The sequence below is a fragment of the Pecten maximus genome, chromosome 19 (genome assembly GCF_902652985.1).
Source record: "Pecten maximus chromosome 19, xPecMax1.1, whole genome shotgun sequence".
Lineage (NCBI taxonomy): Eukaryota > Metazoa > Mollusca > Bivalvia > Pectinida > Pectinidae > Pecten > Pecten maximus.
This window is the reverse complement of record NC_047033.1, coordinates 12321476-12336048: the sequence shown is the minus strand read 5'-3', so window position 1 is coordinate 12336048 and position 14573 is coordinate 12321476. Positions and strand designations below refer to the sequence as shown.

Here is a 14573-nt window from a genome sequence, read left to right as displayed (position 1 = left end):
AATACACTGGACATTGTGTACCAGTCCAATACACTGGACCTTATCCCTAAGTCCAATACACTGGACATTGTGTCCCAGTCCAATACACTGGACATTGTGTCCCAGTCCAATACACTGGACATTGTGTACCAGTCCAATACACTGGACATTGTGTCCCAGTCCAATGTACTGGACCTTGTATCTCAGTCCAATATACAGGACATGGTACATTAGTCCAATATACTGGACATGGCACCTCAGTCCAATATACTGGACATTGTACGTTAGTCCAATATACTGGACATTGTACCTCAGTCCAATATACTGGACATGGCACCTCAGTCCAATATACTAGACACTGACGCTCAGTCCAATATAATGGACTTTGTAACTCAACCCAATATACAGGACACCTTAACTCAACCCAATATACAGGACACTTTAACTCAGTTCAATATACAGGACACTTTAATTCAACCCAATATACAGGACACTTTAACTCCGTCCAATATACAGGACACTTTAACTCAGTCCAATATACAGGACACTTTAACTCTGTCCAATATACAGGACACTTTAACTCAACCAAATATACAGGACACTTTAACTCAGTCCAATATACAGGACACTTTAATTCAACCCAATATACAGGACACTTTAACTCAACCCAATATACAGGACACTTTAACTCAACCCAATATACAGGACACTTTAACTCCGTCCAATATACAGGACACTTTAACTCAGTCCAATATACAGGACACTTTAACTCCGTCCAATATACAGGACACTTTAACTCAACCAAATATACAGGACACTTTAACTCAGTCCAATATACAGGACACTTTAACTCCGTCCAATATACAGGACACTTTAACTCAACCCAATATACAGGACACTTTAACTCAGTCCAATATACAGGACACTTTAACTCAATACTGGACATGGTACGTTAGTCCAATATACTGGACATTGTATCTAGGTCAAATATACAGGACATGGTACCTCAGTCCAATATACTGGACATTGTACCTCCGTCCAATAGACTGGACATTGTACCTCAGTCCAATATACAGGACATGGTACCTCCGTCCAATAGACTGGACATTGTACCTCCGTCCAATAGACTGGACATTATACCTCAGTCCAATAGACTGGACATTGTACCTCAGTCCAATAGACTGGACATTATACCTCAGTCCAATATACAGGACATGGTACGTTAGTCCAATATACAGGACATGGTACCTCAGTCCAATATACTGGACATTGTACCTCCGTCCAATAGACTGGACATTGTATCTAGGTCAAATATACAGGACATGGTACCTCAGTCCAATATACAGGACATGGTACCTCAGTCCAATATACTGGACATTGTACCTCCGTCCAATAGACTGGACATTGTACCTCCGTCCAATATACAGGACATTGTACCTCTGTCCAATATACTGGACATTGTACCTCCGTCCAATACACTGGACATTGCACCTCCGTCCAATATACTGGACATTGTACCTCAGTCCAATAGACTGGGTGTGGCTACTATCCCAATATACCAAGGCATTGCTTCTAATGTCTAAGTGTAGGAAGATTTTGCTGGACTCTGAAGGCCAATATGGACAGGATTCTTAGCGTCAGCAATGACTCGAACACCAAGGTATGAGATAAATCCCTCCACTGTGAATGCCAGTCCTGATGAACTGAGGATCAGCTCATAGGCTTCTGCTTCCTTACTGTACTGGTCTATGATAGCATTGGCTTCAGAAACGGCCCTGAAATAAATAAAGCCTGAGTTTGTAACAAGAAAAAAGTATTACACATAATAATGAAAGAGGAACAAGATATTACACTGCTGGCCAATGGAGGAGGAACAGGATATTACACTGCTGGCCAATGGAGGAGGAACAGGATATTATACTTCTGGTAATCGGAGGAGGAACAGGATATTACACTGCTGGCCAACAGAGGAGGAACAGGATATTATACTGCTGGTAATTGGAGGAGGAACGGGATATTAGTTTACACTGCTGGCCAATGGAGGAGGAACAGGATATTATACTGCTGGTAATTGGAGGAGGAACGGGATATTATACTGCTGGCCAATGGAGGAGGACCAGGATAGTATACTGCTGGTAATTGGAGGAGGAACGGGATATTATACTGCTGGCCAATGGAGGAGGACCAGGATAGTATAGGGCTGGCCAATGGAGGAGGAACGGGATATTACACTGCTGGCCAATGGAGGAGGAACAGGATATTATACTTCTGGTAATCGGAGGAGGAACAGGATATTACACTGCTGGCCAATGGAGGAGGAACGGGATATTATACTGCTGGCCAATGGAGGAGGAACAGGATATTACACTGCTGGCCAATGGAGGAGGAACAGGATATTACACTGCTGGCCAACAGAGGAGGAACAGGATATCATACTACTGGTAAATGGAGGAAGAACAAGATATTACACTGCTGGAAAAATGTAAACAGATATACAGTGAATAAAAACAATTGTAAACAAACCATATATACAGTCTGATGTTTATGAAAATCATCATGTCATACTTGTTAAAGTTCTAAGAAAAATATGTGATTTTTAATACTCGTCTGGTACAGAGAAACTACCAATGTGAAAATGGGATATCATTATAATACTATACATGAATGTATTATACTTTTTCCGTGAAAAAATTGCTTGTTTTTAGCATTAACATTATGAATTTATCTGTAACTGGCCACACAAGCACTTGAATCCGTTCATAAAAATATGTAAAATAACCTAATCCACCAACCTGTTTTCAAGAATCCTTGCCTCCGAGCTAGCTTTGTCCTTGATGATTTGAGCCTGTGTCTCAGCCTCTCTCTTTCCTGTGTCAGCTTCAGTGAGAAGACGTGGTCTCTCATTCAGAGCAACCTGCCCGTACAAGGATAACATATTATCATCTAAATACTCTGCCACAGACAAGACACAGAGGAGTTCTGTAACACTGCTTGTAACATTTTATAGGAAATCTCATAACATTTAATAGAAAATTCTTTGTTGTGTTTAACAAAAAATATCTTCTATCATTTATATAAAATCTTGTATCACTTATACATAAAAATTTACATGATTACTTGGTAAAGGACATATATCTGAATTCAAAAGGTACAAAAATGAAAATTAATCACAAGTATTCAAAAGAATTGGATAAAACAATAAACAGCATTGCTTTCAGATTTCAATTTTGCAAGGATATTATAAAAGAGGTATACATAAGAATCATACTAAGACTGAAATAAAAAAAAAAAACTGTAAATGTACAAATATTTTATGCATTGGTCATAAGTACAAAGTCTTGTTAGTATGATGGACACAACAATTTCAGAAAGTTTGAGGCAGATTGGCTAGCACATATTACATGTTCTATTAAAGTTCAAAAATATTCAAAAAGGGAGACAACTCTTGTCTTTTACCTGGATGTCCTCTCGTGCCCTTTCTTTGCTGCGGATAGCACTCTCATACTCAGAAGGACGTGCGATGTTGCTAACCTGCAAACCACGAAGCCCACCAGTCTAAACAAAATATCTAAAATCTGAATATAAAGCCACAAGTACTAGTGTAACCCCACTGTTGAGCCGATGATGAAGTTTGTAAAATGATTGTTCAGTATGCTATGGTCATTTAAGTATGGCCTTCCCTGTGCGCAAGACGTTGAGTGTGTTTTTGGGGGCTACAGCATATTTGTGCTGGTCTCCTTGTGATAATGTGGAAGTGATGCCCATTTTATAGTGCAAACACACTGTAGCATACCACCCCACCCGGTCACATTAATTATAATGACAACCGATGAACCAGTTGTCTTACTTCCAATTTGCAGTGCTAAACAGGAGTATAGTGACTATAGTGAGTTATAAACTCAGGTATATCTCAGCTTGAGGACAGAACCAAAAGCCTTCATCACAGGGTGAACGCTCAACTAAAGGCCAAAAAGTGAGGGGGGTCAAGGGAGACATTTGGAAGAAGAAAGTTGTTTAAAAAGAGCAGAAAAGATAGGATCCCAGTTTAGTTGCATATTACAAACCGACGCCCTAATACCGACAGGACAAGAACCATGATTGTGCACTTATGTTACAAAATGGCTGCTGTGGCTGCTATGTTGAAGCTTTGATGAAGAAAACAACTTTTTGAACTGCCATTCCTTAAAAGTTTACAGATGGTGAACACCACACAACGATGGACAAAACAGGATGGAAATTAAATGTCAGTATTCAAGTTTCCATTTTACATGCATTTTTCATAATTATTTACATAAAATAAAATACTTTTGTTATAAATTTCTTAGGAAGATAATCAAGTCTCATTCTACAGCTTATTAAGTGTTAAATTCTCTCTCAGTACATCACCATACAATGTATGATATAATTTCACCATGCAATGTATATTATCTGAGTTTCTCTCATTTTGTGCTGATTTAGGAAATGGAACTTCAAATTTTACAAAAACTCAACCATTTCTTCTTTTACCAGATAGGATAGTGCTGATTTTTTCAGATCTATTTTTTGCACGATTTCACAATCAACTCCCCACCTGTAGATCAGTTATGCCAGCATTCAATTCATCGTATCTCTCCTTGAGTTTAGCACGGACAGTTTCCTGGAAGGCCCCTCTCTCCGCCTGGAACTGGGAGGTATTGAACTGACTGCAGGCCTCATGGAGAGCTGACTCGCCTACAATAAATAAACATGCTTCATATACAAGCAAGTCCATCAAACAATCATTATTGGATTTATCTAATTAATTTAAGACTGACCATTTTCTACTTTTCCCTTCTTTCCCCTTCAACATTTTAAAGCAAATGGAACCAACATATGAAATCTAAGAGAAATCAAAATTAAGAACTTTTGTGAACAAGAGATAGAAAAAAGATCATATGCCAAAAAAAAAAATCAAATATGGCTGTCTGTTGGCATTTTTTCCCCTCATAAGACTCAACATTGAAAGGGCACAAAAAGGGACTAAGGGGAACCTGCATAAAGTTTGAGAAATATCCTTCCAATACTTAATATCAAGAAATAGCAACAGCAAGGATTGTTAACTGACAGACAGAAAAACTATGGACCATGTACCCAGATCGAAAAGTGATTTGAATAGCCCGAAGGGATAAGGGAGATAACTTTGGGCTAAAAATGTACAATAGCCTGTTCTTGTTTTCAATGTGAAGTTGCAGTTTATAAGTGGTAAGGGAGATAACTCCAACATTTATATCAGAATTTCTATCAATTCTCACCTGCATACTTCAAAACATCCTTGTAGCCGTCATAGTCGCGGAAGTCGATGATCACTGACCTCAGCTTTGAAGCCTTTACCTTGTACTGATAGGTCACATCAAGTACAATCTGTACGCCATCTTTGTTTAGACACTAAAATTTGAAGATCAAATATTAAACAATGATAGTCCAACTGTAACATAACACCATCATTTTTTTTTTTTACATTTGAAGACTCGTCCCTCTATCCCAAGAAGTTGACCAGCCTCTTTATCTAAGAAATGATTAGTGATTAAGAAATGATAAGAAAGCAATTTTTTTTACGTTCGAAATGTTGTCCCCTGTCCACATCAGTCAAACCAAACACATTTATCTAATAAATGACTGCAACTGCCCTCCTCCTCCAGTGATGTTCCAAAACCAAATTGTTTGAAATTAAGTTTTTTTTAAAGTTATTGCCCTACATGCAGAAGGAACCATACATTTGTCACTGCCAAGCTATTGTATTGGGCTATGGGTCTTGTACAATAGCGTGTCATCAAAATAGAATTATAGATTATAAATGTCCACATGTCATGAATCAAAATCATCAAGAAATACATGTACTAAATATGAATTTCTGAACGACAACCAATTTTATCAATTATCAATTATCAAGAAATAATGAATATGAATTTCTGAATGACAACCAATTTTATCAATTATCAAGAAATAATGAATATGAATTTCTGAATGGCAACCAATTTTATCAATTATCAAGAAATAATGAATATGAATTTCTGAATGGCAACTAATTTTATCAATTATCAAGAAATAGTTATGAATTTCTGAATGACAATCAACTAATATTTTATTTTCAAGAAATGAGAAGCTAAAACAACATACACTCAGATCAGAGAAGGACATGGACCGGTAGACGCTGGGGAAGATGATGAATTCAAATCCTGGAGGTCCAGTGTGCAGACCTTCTTTTCTCACCTCCGTGTCTAGATTCTTCTGAATCGTGTCATACTGGACACCAACTAAATAGAAAGTATGTATGTCATTATTGTACACTACACCAAGATGGTACGTACAGCTTACTCGACATATTTTTTTTACTATTATTTACCGATATCATTTTCTGAATCAAGAACACAAAACTAATCTTTAAAATATGCTATTCAGTATTCCCATGCAGACACAAAAAGTTACAATATGTTGAATTTGTACTCATCACAGTCTTTTGCTTACATACACTTATATTATAATTTCCATGATCTGACAAAGATGTTAAGAAAATGTTTTGAAAAAACCTGAAAAAATATTGACCTGGAATTGATCTGAATTTTTTTTCATGTCAAATTCAGGTCAATTTCTTGACCTGAATTGACTAATCTGCTGTTTTCAGGTGAATTTGACCTGAATATATTGACCTGAAATTGACCTGAATTTGACCTGAATTGACCTGGAGACATTTAGCCTGTGTAAGTGTGCATTGTCACCATTACACTACAATATCTTTATCACTAAATCCTGTTAGCACATCAAAACAAACACATTCAGACGTACAATATACTGTACATCCAAATGAGGAATATAACAATGGTCTGTTGTATTTTGATTAAACCTTTCATCTAACATCATCAGGTTTCTTTAATCACAAACATCATTCAGCTCATTTATAAATACATAACTATTCCATTGAATATTTTTGCTGCAGTTTTCATTTAAGAATTTCCATGCTCTAATTATTCAAAATGAGTGTGAGTTGTTAATATCGTATAAGTAGTTCACATGCACAGCACACCACATGTTAAAATGCCAGTTAGTGATGAAGCTATGGATGAAGGAGGGTTTAAGGTGGAGTACTGTCCCAATGGCCTGTCTTGTATCTCTAGCAATGATAAGTTCCAATTTGTTATAAATTCATTTCATTAACTTTGAATTGTTTTCACATTAACAATAACTCACAAAATCTATTAATTATAGATTTCCTTTTCAGGAAATTAACTTAATACATAGATCTATAAATGTACAACTATATACATTTGATTTCTCAAATGATTGTGATAACAATGCCAATGCTGTATAAAATTAATAATCACAAAATATGTTTTTGTGTGTATTTTTTTATTTTAGAGTTTGATAATTCCAAATTATTACTCTATATTTTTTTTTCAAACAGTACTGAAATTCTTTCATTAGAACATTCACAGCAATGAATTTGAAGTTTCTCTTATACAAAATGTAATTCATTTAGTTATGTATATGTATTTTGATTGCAATACATAATGATGTTATTGTCCTAGTACAATGTATATTAAAAAAGCATGCATATGTACATGTACCGATATAATTTATCAATTAATTTTGTTAGATTTAAAAAAAAATTGCCTTTGCTATTCTGAGTCATGACATTGTGATGCTTTGTTAAAATAAATTGTTTTGTTACAAAAGAATGTAAAGAAATGATCTCCAACCTTATGACCTTTAACCCACATAATATATCAATAAAAATTGGGGTGAATCCTTGTAACTATTATAATGTTACAAAATGATGTTCATAAAGAATAGGTTTTTCAATGAACATCACTCCATGGTAATAATTTGACTGTGGTGCCAAATATCAAAATGTTACCATGAACGGCCAAGGTCATTTTGAGGTCAGGTCTGCTTGTAGTAGATGGTGTCTACCTCAATAAACATTTAAGACGAGGCCCATTTTAGCCATGGTCATTAAGGGGCCAGGTCTGCTTGTAGTAGCTGGTGACTACCTCAATAGACCTTTAATATTAGGCCAGTTTAGCCTAGGTCATTTAGGGGCCAGGTCTGCTTGTAGTAGCTGGTGACTACCTCAATGTACCTTTAATATTAGGTCCCAGTTTAAATTTAGCCTAGGTCATTTTGAGGCCAGGTCCGCTTGTAGTAGTTGATGTCTACCTCAATGGACCTTTAATATACACAGAGCTCGGTTTAGCCAGGGTCATTTTTAGGCCAGTCTGCTTGTAGTAGTTGGTGCCTTCCTCACTGCTGGTCATATACACAAGGCGCATTGCATGCTAACATGTACATTATATCAAGAGCGGTCGGAGTTGAGCACTTTCCTGCTGTCCATTATAACAGCACAGGACTGTTATATATCAGCTTCCTGAGAAATTACGAGTGTATATAACCCTTTAAAAGGACCTATTGATCTGTAACAGTGATCTATATGGCCCCATTTGGGATCATATCCACATCATGCCACAGTACGTAATTGTCAAGAAAAATTTGTATCATTTAGACATTCTCAAGAAGTGGTTGGATGGCTGCACAGTGATAACACTTATCTTTTACCTGGACTGCCAGGGTTTGATTCCAGGACAGCAAGAACACTCTTACATTTTCATCTGGGCCAAAAAGAGTGATTAATATACATTGCTAGAACTTGTTTCACAACTATTGTGCAACAAATGAAGTTTACATGTACGTATGTCTGATTACTGACAAAAAGGCCATTAATTCTACCACATAAAGACCTCGCTGCCCAATTTAATCAACAGCAGCACGCACGACCAATCTAGCCTGATTAAAATGCATATTAGATTTAATAGAATTACAAGATGTGTGACAACACTTATAATTACATGGATGAAATGATGGAGTTAGAAAATGGACAAGAGTACAGTTTACTACAGTGACAAGTGTACTGATGATTCACAGAACAAGGGGCCCAATGAAGGGTTCTAGAGAGCTAATTTATAACACTATTGCAGCAAAAATAGTCTCTGTCTTGTCTTTCCTTGATCACATTACAGATAAAAAATGTAGATAATGTACGATGTACAAGAAGGCCATACAGGGCCTTTGAAAGATGTGGGTTTTTAAGACATTAAAAAATCAAGGTTTTTATAACCATCCTGACAGTCAACAATTCTTTTCAATTTACAATCTGATTTTAGTATTTCTGTCTCGCATCTCAGAGTTCAATTATTTATTCAATGATTCTCTGTATTTTCTATAAAAAAAAAATCATAACTGAAAATAGTTTTCAAATCCAAGCATCTTGATTCTGTAGTGTTATAATACCTTTCTCATTCCAATAAATTATTCTTTCTAAAGCTTATTATTGCTTGAAGTGACAAGATGCTACAGAAAGTCTTACCCTACAGCAATACATGATAGACTAATGTACTGTGAGGCTATCCTGTTGAGGAATCATTCTCAGCCTCAGAAACATGCATACCTTCATCAGATGCAAGCTTCTTCAGAGACGATGCTACTAAACCAATCGTGATGGCTAAGATTATAACCACAACGACACCAACCACAAAACATTTCCTTTTTGTACTTTCATCTAAAGCCATTTTCTAATTTAAGCTGTTTCAGATTCACTTTGTAGGTAAAGGAATATAAGTTGGGATGCTCCCTGGAAAAAATGGAACAAAAGACAAACAAAGATAAATTGCATGCTTATATAAAAAATTACGATACAACACATAAACAAAAAAAATCAAGGCTTAGTGAGTCTAAGGATTAGGTTGGTACAGGATTCATGCAATACTGTAGGTGGCAGTATCTGAATGAAAAAAAAAAAAGAAAAAAATTACAAACTGGAAAAAAAAAAACATGAAAAGACGATATTTCACACTTTGATTGCATTCCATTTTTCTTTGGTTTGTTTTTGTTTAACGTCCTATGAACAGCCAGGGTCATTTAAGGACGTGCCAGGTTTTGGAGGTGGAAGAAAGCCGGAGTACCCAGAGAAAAACCACCGGCCTACGGTCAGTACCTGGCAACTGTCCCACGTAGGTTTCTAGGTTTCGAACTTGCAACCCAGTGGTGGAGGGCTAGTGATAAAGTGTCGGGACACCTTAACCACTTGGCCACCGCGGCAAAAAAAAATCATGCATGTTTTAATACTAAGTAATCCAATACTCTTTTTTTAAAGATATAATTTTGCAGGACAGATTTCTGTACGTTACATAATGGATGGACAGGCACATTGCTACAGGTTATGGTGTAAGTGGCGTGCATTGAATGTTATTCATCATAATCATTAATATTAATATAACATACCAATATTTATGGAATGCTTTTTTAATCATAGGACCCAGGCTGACATTTTCAACACAAAGTGCATATTATATGCTTTATCTGTATCTTGGGCTGGGATATTTTGCCAAGTCCCTATGATGTTAATGAATTAGAGTATTTAGTGTGTATACCAGAGATTTGTGTGTTTGTAACACCATATACATATACATGAAAATGGCCGAGTTACTTTGCGATCATAATTATCACAAAATGAAGTAAGTGTAAAGATAAATTTACAATGAATTAAATAATCATTTTCATTTTTCCCATTTCTAAATGTACCATTTTTCAGGCTGCCGTTATCATATATTGGGTTTACATTGGATATGCCAGGTATATGCATGCTTGCATTTTGCTTTTTATTCTTGATTTTTCAATAAAGATATTAATAACAATGGTTGGTTTCTGGGTATATATAATAACTGTCAGAAATACCAAAAATCTCTGATATACAGCTATAGCTACTGAACATTCAAAATTTCAAATAAAACTTTCTTAGGAAAATGTGAAAAAAAAAAAAAAATCTTTATATTTATATAGCTGTCCTTATATCATACGGACTGTCTACATTACACACATAAACATCCCTACTAATGTATCATGTTTTTTTTTTCTCTACATAATAATTGAAAACCATTTCAATCTTCAAATATCTGTCTGTTTTAAGAAAGATATGCTAGGGATTATAAGAGATCCATCGGATGAATTTAAATAGCTGTGTATAATCGTGAAGACCTTGACATACTACACTGGTAAAATGCAGATACGGGTAATTCTATAATTTACAGCATTATTATGATAACCAGGTTCACTTTGAGGAACTGGAGGATAAAATTAAAACATGTGATTTTCATATTAGACCTTCCACCAGGCAAATGCATGCACTTACGTTTTACAACAAATTTTGTATACCAGGTACACTGTATATCTAAATACATGTACAGGTACACTGTATATCTAAATACATGTACAGGTATATCTACCATATTTATTCTAATAAACGCCCTGGGGGCGTGAAATTTTTCCAAGGTGGGGGGGGGGGGGGGTTTAATGGAGATAAAAATTTCAGAGTCGGTAAGTTGTGAGATCTGTTGTATGTACCCATTTCACACCATGAAACATATAGTGGTACTATGTATATAGTTACTGAAACTTTGTTTTGTGGTTTGTGTTAGTTTTATGTTGGATCATATCCTTTAAATAATTACCTCTGGACACACGTGGATAGATATATAACTGTGCCATGGTAAGTTTATTAGGGTGGGGGCGTTTATTAGAATACATAGAATTCAAGCACCAAGCAAATTTAAAGTGATACAGGGATTAGTCAAAATTTTGGGGAAACAAAATTTCTGAGACATCAATAATTACCAACTTCTGTAAAACTTGCAGATTGTTAAAATAGTTGTAGAATGTAAGTAATTCTCCATTTCAAATTTCTTGAACTTTTGTAAGTCACCAATAAGGATGCACTTATTATGGAAATTTGGGGAGACAATCAGAAATAAGAAAAACAAAATCAGACGAGGAATTCAAAATTAGGCTAATCCAAGTAAGACAATAAATCATGCTGTATACATGTACATGCATGCGTGCATGGATATATACTATAGCAAAGTTATGGGAATCAACCTTCATCGCTGGCCAGTTTTTTCAGGGATGTAGCAACCAAACCAATGACCAGCGCAACGATTACAGCAACAATTCCTAGAACTACAAAACAAGCCTTCGAACCGTCACCCATTGTCTCCTCTGATCCCTTAAATCTAACTGAAAGGAATGTTTTCTGAAACAAACAAAAGCAGTTTAATCAATCTGCATTCATTTACTTACGACTGATCTCATCATAATGATTATATGCTTTTACTGTTTATGAAACAAAATTGACTTTAAAACCATCTTTACAAAGGTCTATAATATAACCATATTTTATATACATGTAGTATATAACCATGTCATCATGGACCAAAATATTTGACCAGTTTGTAAAGGTGTTCAGTTTAAAGTGATAGATCTTGAGATTTGAGATGAACATTATCCATGCATAAAATTGTCACATCTGATTATTAAACGCTTGTTAGATTGCATTTATTATCAGTATAAATGCAATCTGGGTAAAAGAGGGTTATAATAAATAATAGGTAGCATGACTATTTCTGTCACCCAGATTGCATTTATATTGACAATAAATGCAATCTTACAAGCATTTAATTGTTACATTTACATAAAGATATGTTAAACTCTGTCTTTCTTTAATAAATATGTCTTTTTAGTACTATCCAATGTGTAAATAATTCTTATTTTTGCATTTGTAGGATGAATAAATGTAATTTGAACGATTTTTTCCCCTAAAAAGTTAAGCTCATAATGTCTAGTGATTTTGGCTTTTCTTCGTAACAAGGACATACACCATTTGGGATATTAGGCAATACCAGTTTGTGTATTACACGCAAGTTGGCGGTTTTCCCAAAATGTACACAAGTCCTTCAGTTATGTTGAGTGCATTATATTGTAATGTAACATAAATCTGGCGTTCCCATCGCACATAACAGCACTTAAGTGTGAATATTGTGTTAAGTGCTAATATAATCAGACTAATAAATGCAAATATGATATACCTACAACTTCCCTAATCATGCTTGGAGGCACGCACAGCCTCACATTACAGGGAATTGATTACGAAATACCCCCGATCGCCAGATCTGTTATTTGTGAAATCATATCGACATTAAAATATTTTGTTAACTTATCCATCTTAATTATGAAACATTAATCAAGCAATCCTTGATTATCTAGGAACATCGCTGATGACAACACCCTACCTTTCCAACGTCGAGGACAAGATCTTTCCTGTTTCCTGGCTAAACAAGATAACACTAAGTAACCCCAGTCTTTATTCTCTGTCTCTACTTACATTTTGGACTCAACTGCGTAAATGTTTTACGTTTGAAATCTTCCGTCACTCGTTGGGAGTTGTTTCCCTTTAGTCAAGATTGTGCGTAGAACACAGATTGAAAAGTTTAAGTCTGTCTTAATTTCATAAAGCTAGTGTTATAAATAGAAAATAGAAGACACTCTTTAATTAAATCTAATTAATCAAACTTTGACGGAATTACAAATTTAACAGAGAATCTCCATTTGGAGGTTCGTAACGACAGAGGTTTGCGTGATGTCTCTGGTAAGTACATACATGTAAGTTAAGTGTGTTTGCTTGGTTAAATATCGCCCCCTTAATTCATCCTTGGTCATGGTGAAAAGGAATGTTGCCGTAAGAGCTGGTGTCTGTACTACTGTAATTCTATTTTTAGTATCAATGTTATTGAGCATCTGTCAAACATATGTCCACAGGGTATTGGCACGATTTTAACTAACGATCCGATCGTGTCAAGTCCCTGTGTGTATGTGAAAATATACGTCGGTAGATGCAACTGCTAGACAGCTGACAAATAGATAAATAAAATAGCTAACATAATAAATAAATAAAATGGCTTCGATGACCCTGGCCAACTGTTCAAGACTTATACCAGAGACATATATCTATAGGCCTAGATCTATATGTCTCTGCTTATACTAAGCAGAGACCTATATACTAGTATATAGGTCTCTGTACTAAGCAAATCCATGTGTTACCTAGTAATTAGAAGAATGTGATAGACGGACGATCCGAACGGTCAAGTCGACTGGTGGGACCAGAGACCTATATACTAGTATATAAGTCCCTGGTGGGACGTAGTGTTGTCGGTTAACTTTTCAAGATGCAGCTCAAAACTCATTTCAACTTCTGTCGCTAAAAGGTGCGAAGAGAGGTCTAACGAGGAACATTTTTTAGGAAAGTACAATTTAAGTATTATGTGACGTCTCCTATAGTCGACGAAGATATTTCGACTGAGTGAATCACAATGAACTAGACTGCCCAATAAAGACACTTTAAGTTTTTTTTACTGCATTGAGAATTGCCAAGCTAAATTCTAATACTAGATTATCTGCCCCTAGTTTAAAACTTAGAATCAGACATATTCTAGTGACCAAAATCCTAAAGCTCAATTTTATTTATAATTTTGATATTCTAATGACAGGGGACCAATCTACAATGCACCTAAAAGTTATGCTGAGCTATATGTACAGATTCTTAACTCGTTCTCCATTTTGTATTTTGTATTGCTGTTCACGTATGTACTAATGGGCAATATGGCCCACAGTCAATAAAGAAATTGAATAGTGATCATGACGACAGACAGAAGAGATAAACAGAACCGTTCAAGACCAAATTATAAGTTGTCATTTAT

The 14573-nt window shown here is 35.6% G+C and overlaps 1 protein-coding gene across 3 annotated transcripts; it reads right to left on the bottom strand.

Annotated features, from left to right (window-relative positions):
* Window positions 1-539: 539 nt before the first annotated feature.
* On the bottom strand, window positions 540-13189 carry LOC117318156. 3 transcript variants are annotated; one of them, XR_004530306.1, is made up of 8 exons: window positions 9437-9918; window positions 6115-6251; window positions 5250-5382; window positions 4550-4689; window positions 3436-3510; window positions 2772-2893; window positions 1309-1754; window positions 540-910 (listed from the first exon to the last, which is right to left on the bottom strand). XR_004530306.1 is itself a non-coding variant. In XM_033873172.1 (8 exons), exons 2-8 carry the CDS (start codon window positions 12029-12031, stop codon window positions 1559-1561), a joined length of 915 nt encoding a protein of 304 aa, XP_033729063.1. In that variant the 5' UTR covers window positions 12032-12073; window positions 13110-13189; the 3' UTR covers window positions 540-1558. The 3 variants fall into 3 exon arrangements, 2 of the variants coding, with proteins under 2 accessions (XP_033729063.1, XP_033729062.1); XM_033873172.1 differs by lacking the exon at window positions 9437-9918 and adding exons at window positions 11920-12073; window positions 13110-13189 and having other exon boundaries at window positions 540-1754; XM_033873171.1 differs by adding an exon at window positions 13110-13181 and having other exon boundaries at window positions 540-1754; window positions 9437-9619.
* Between the last annotated feature and the right edge of the window lie 1384 nt (window positions 13190-14573).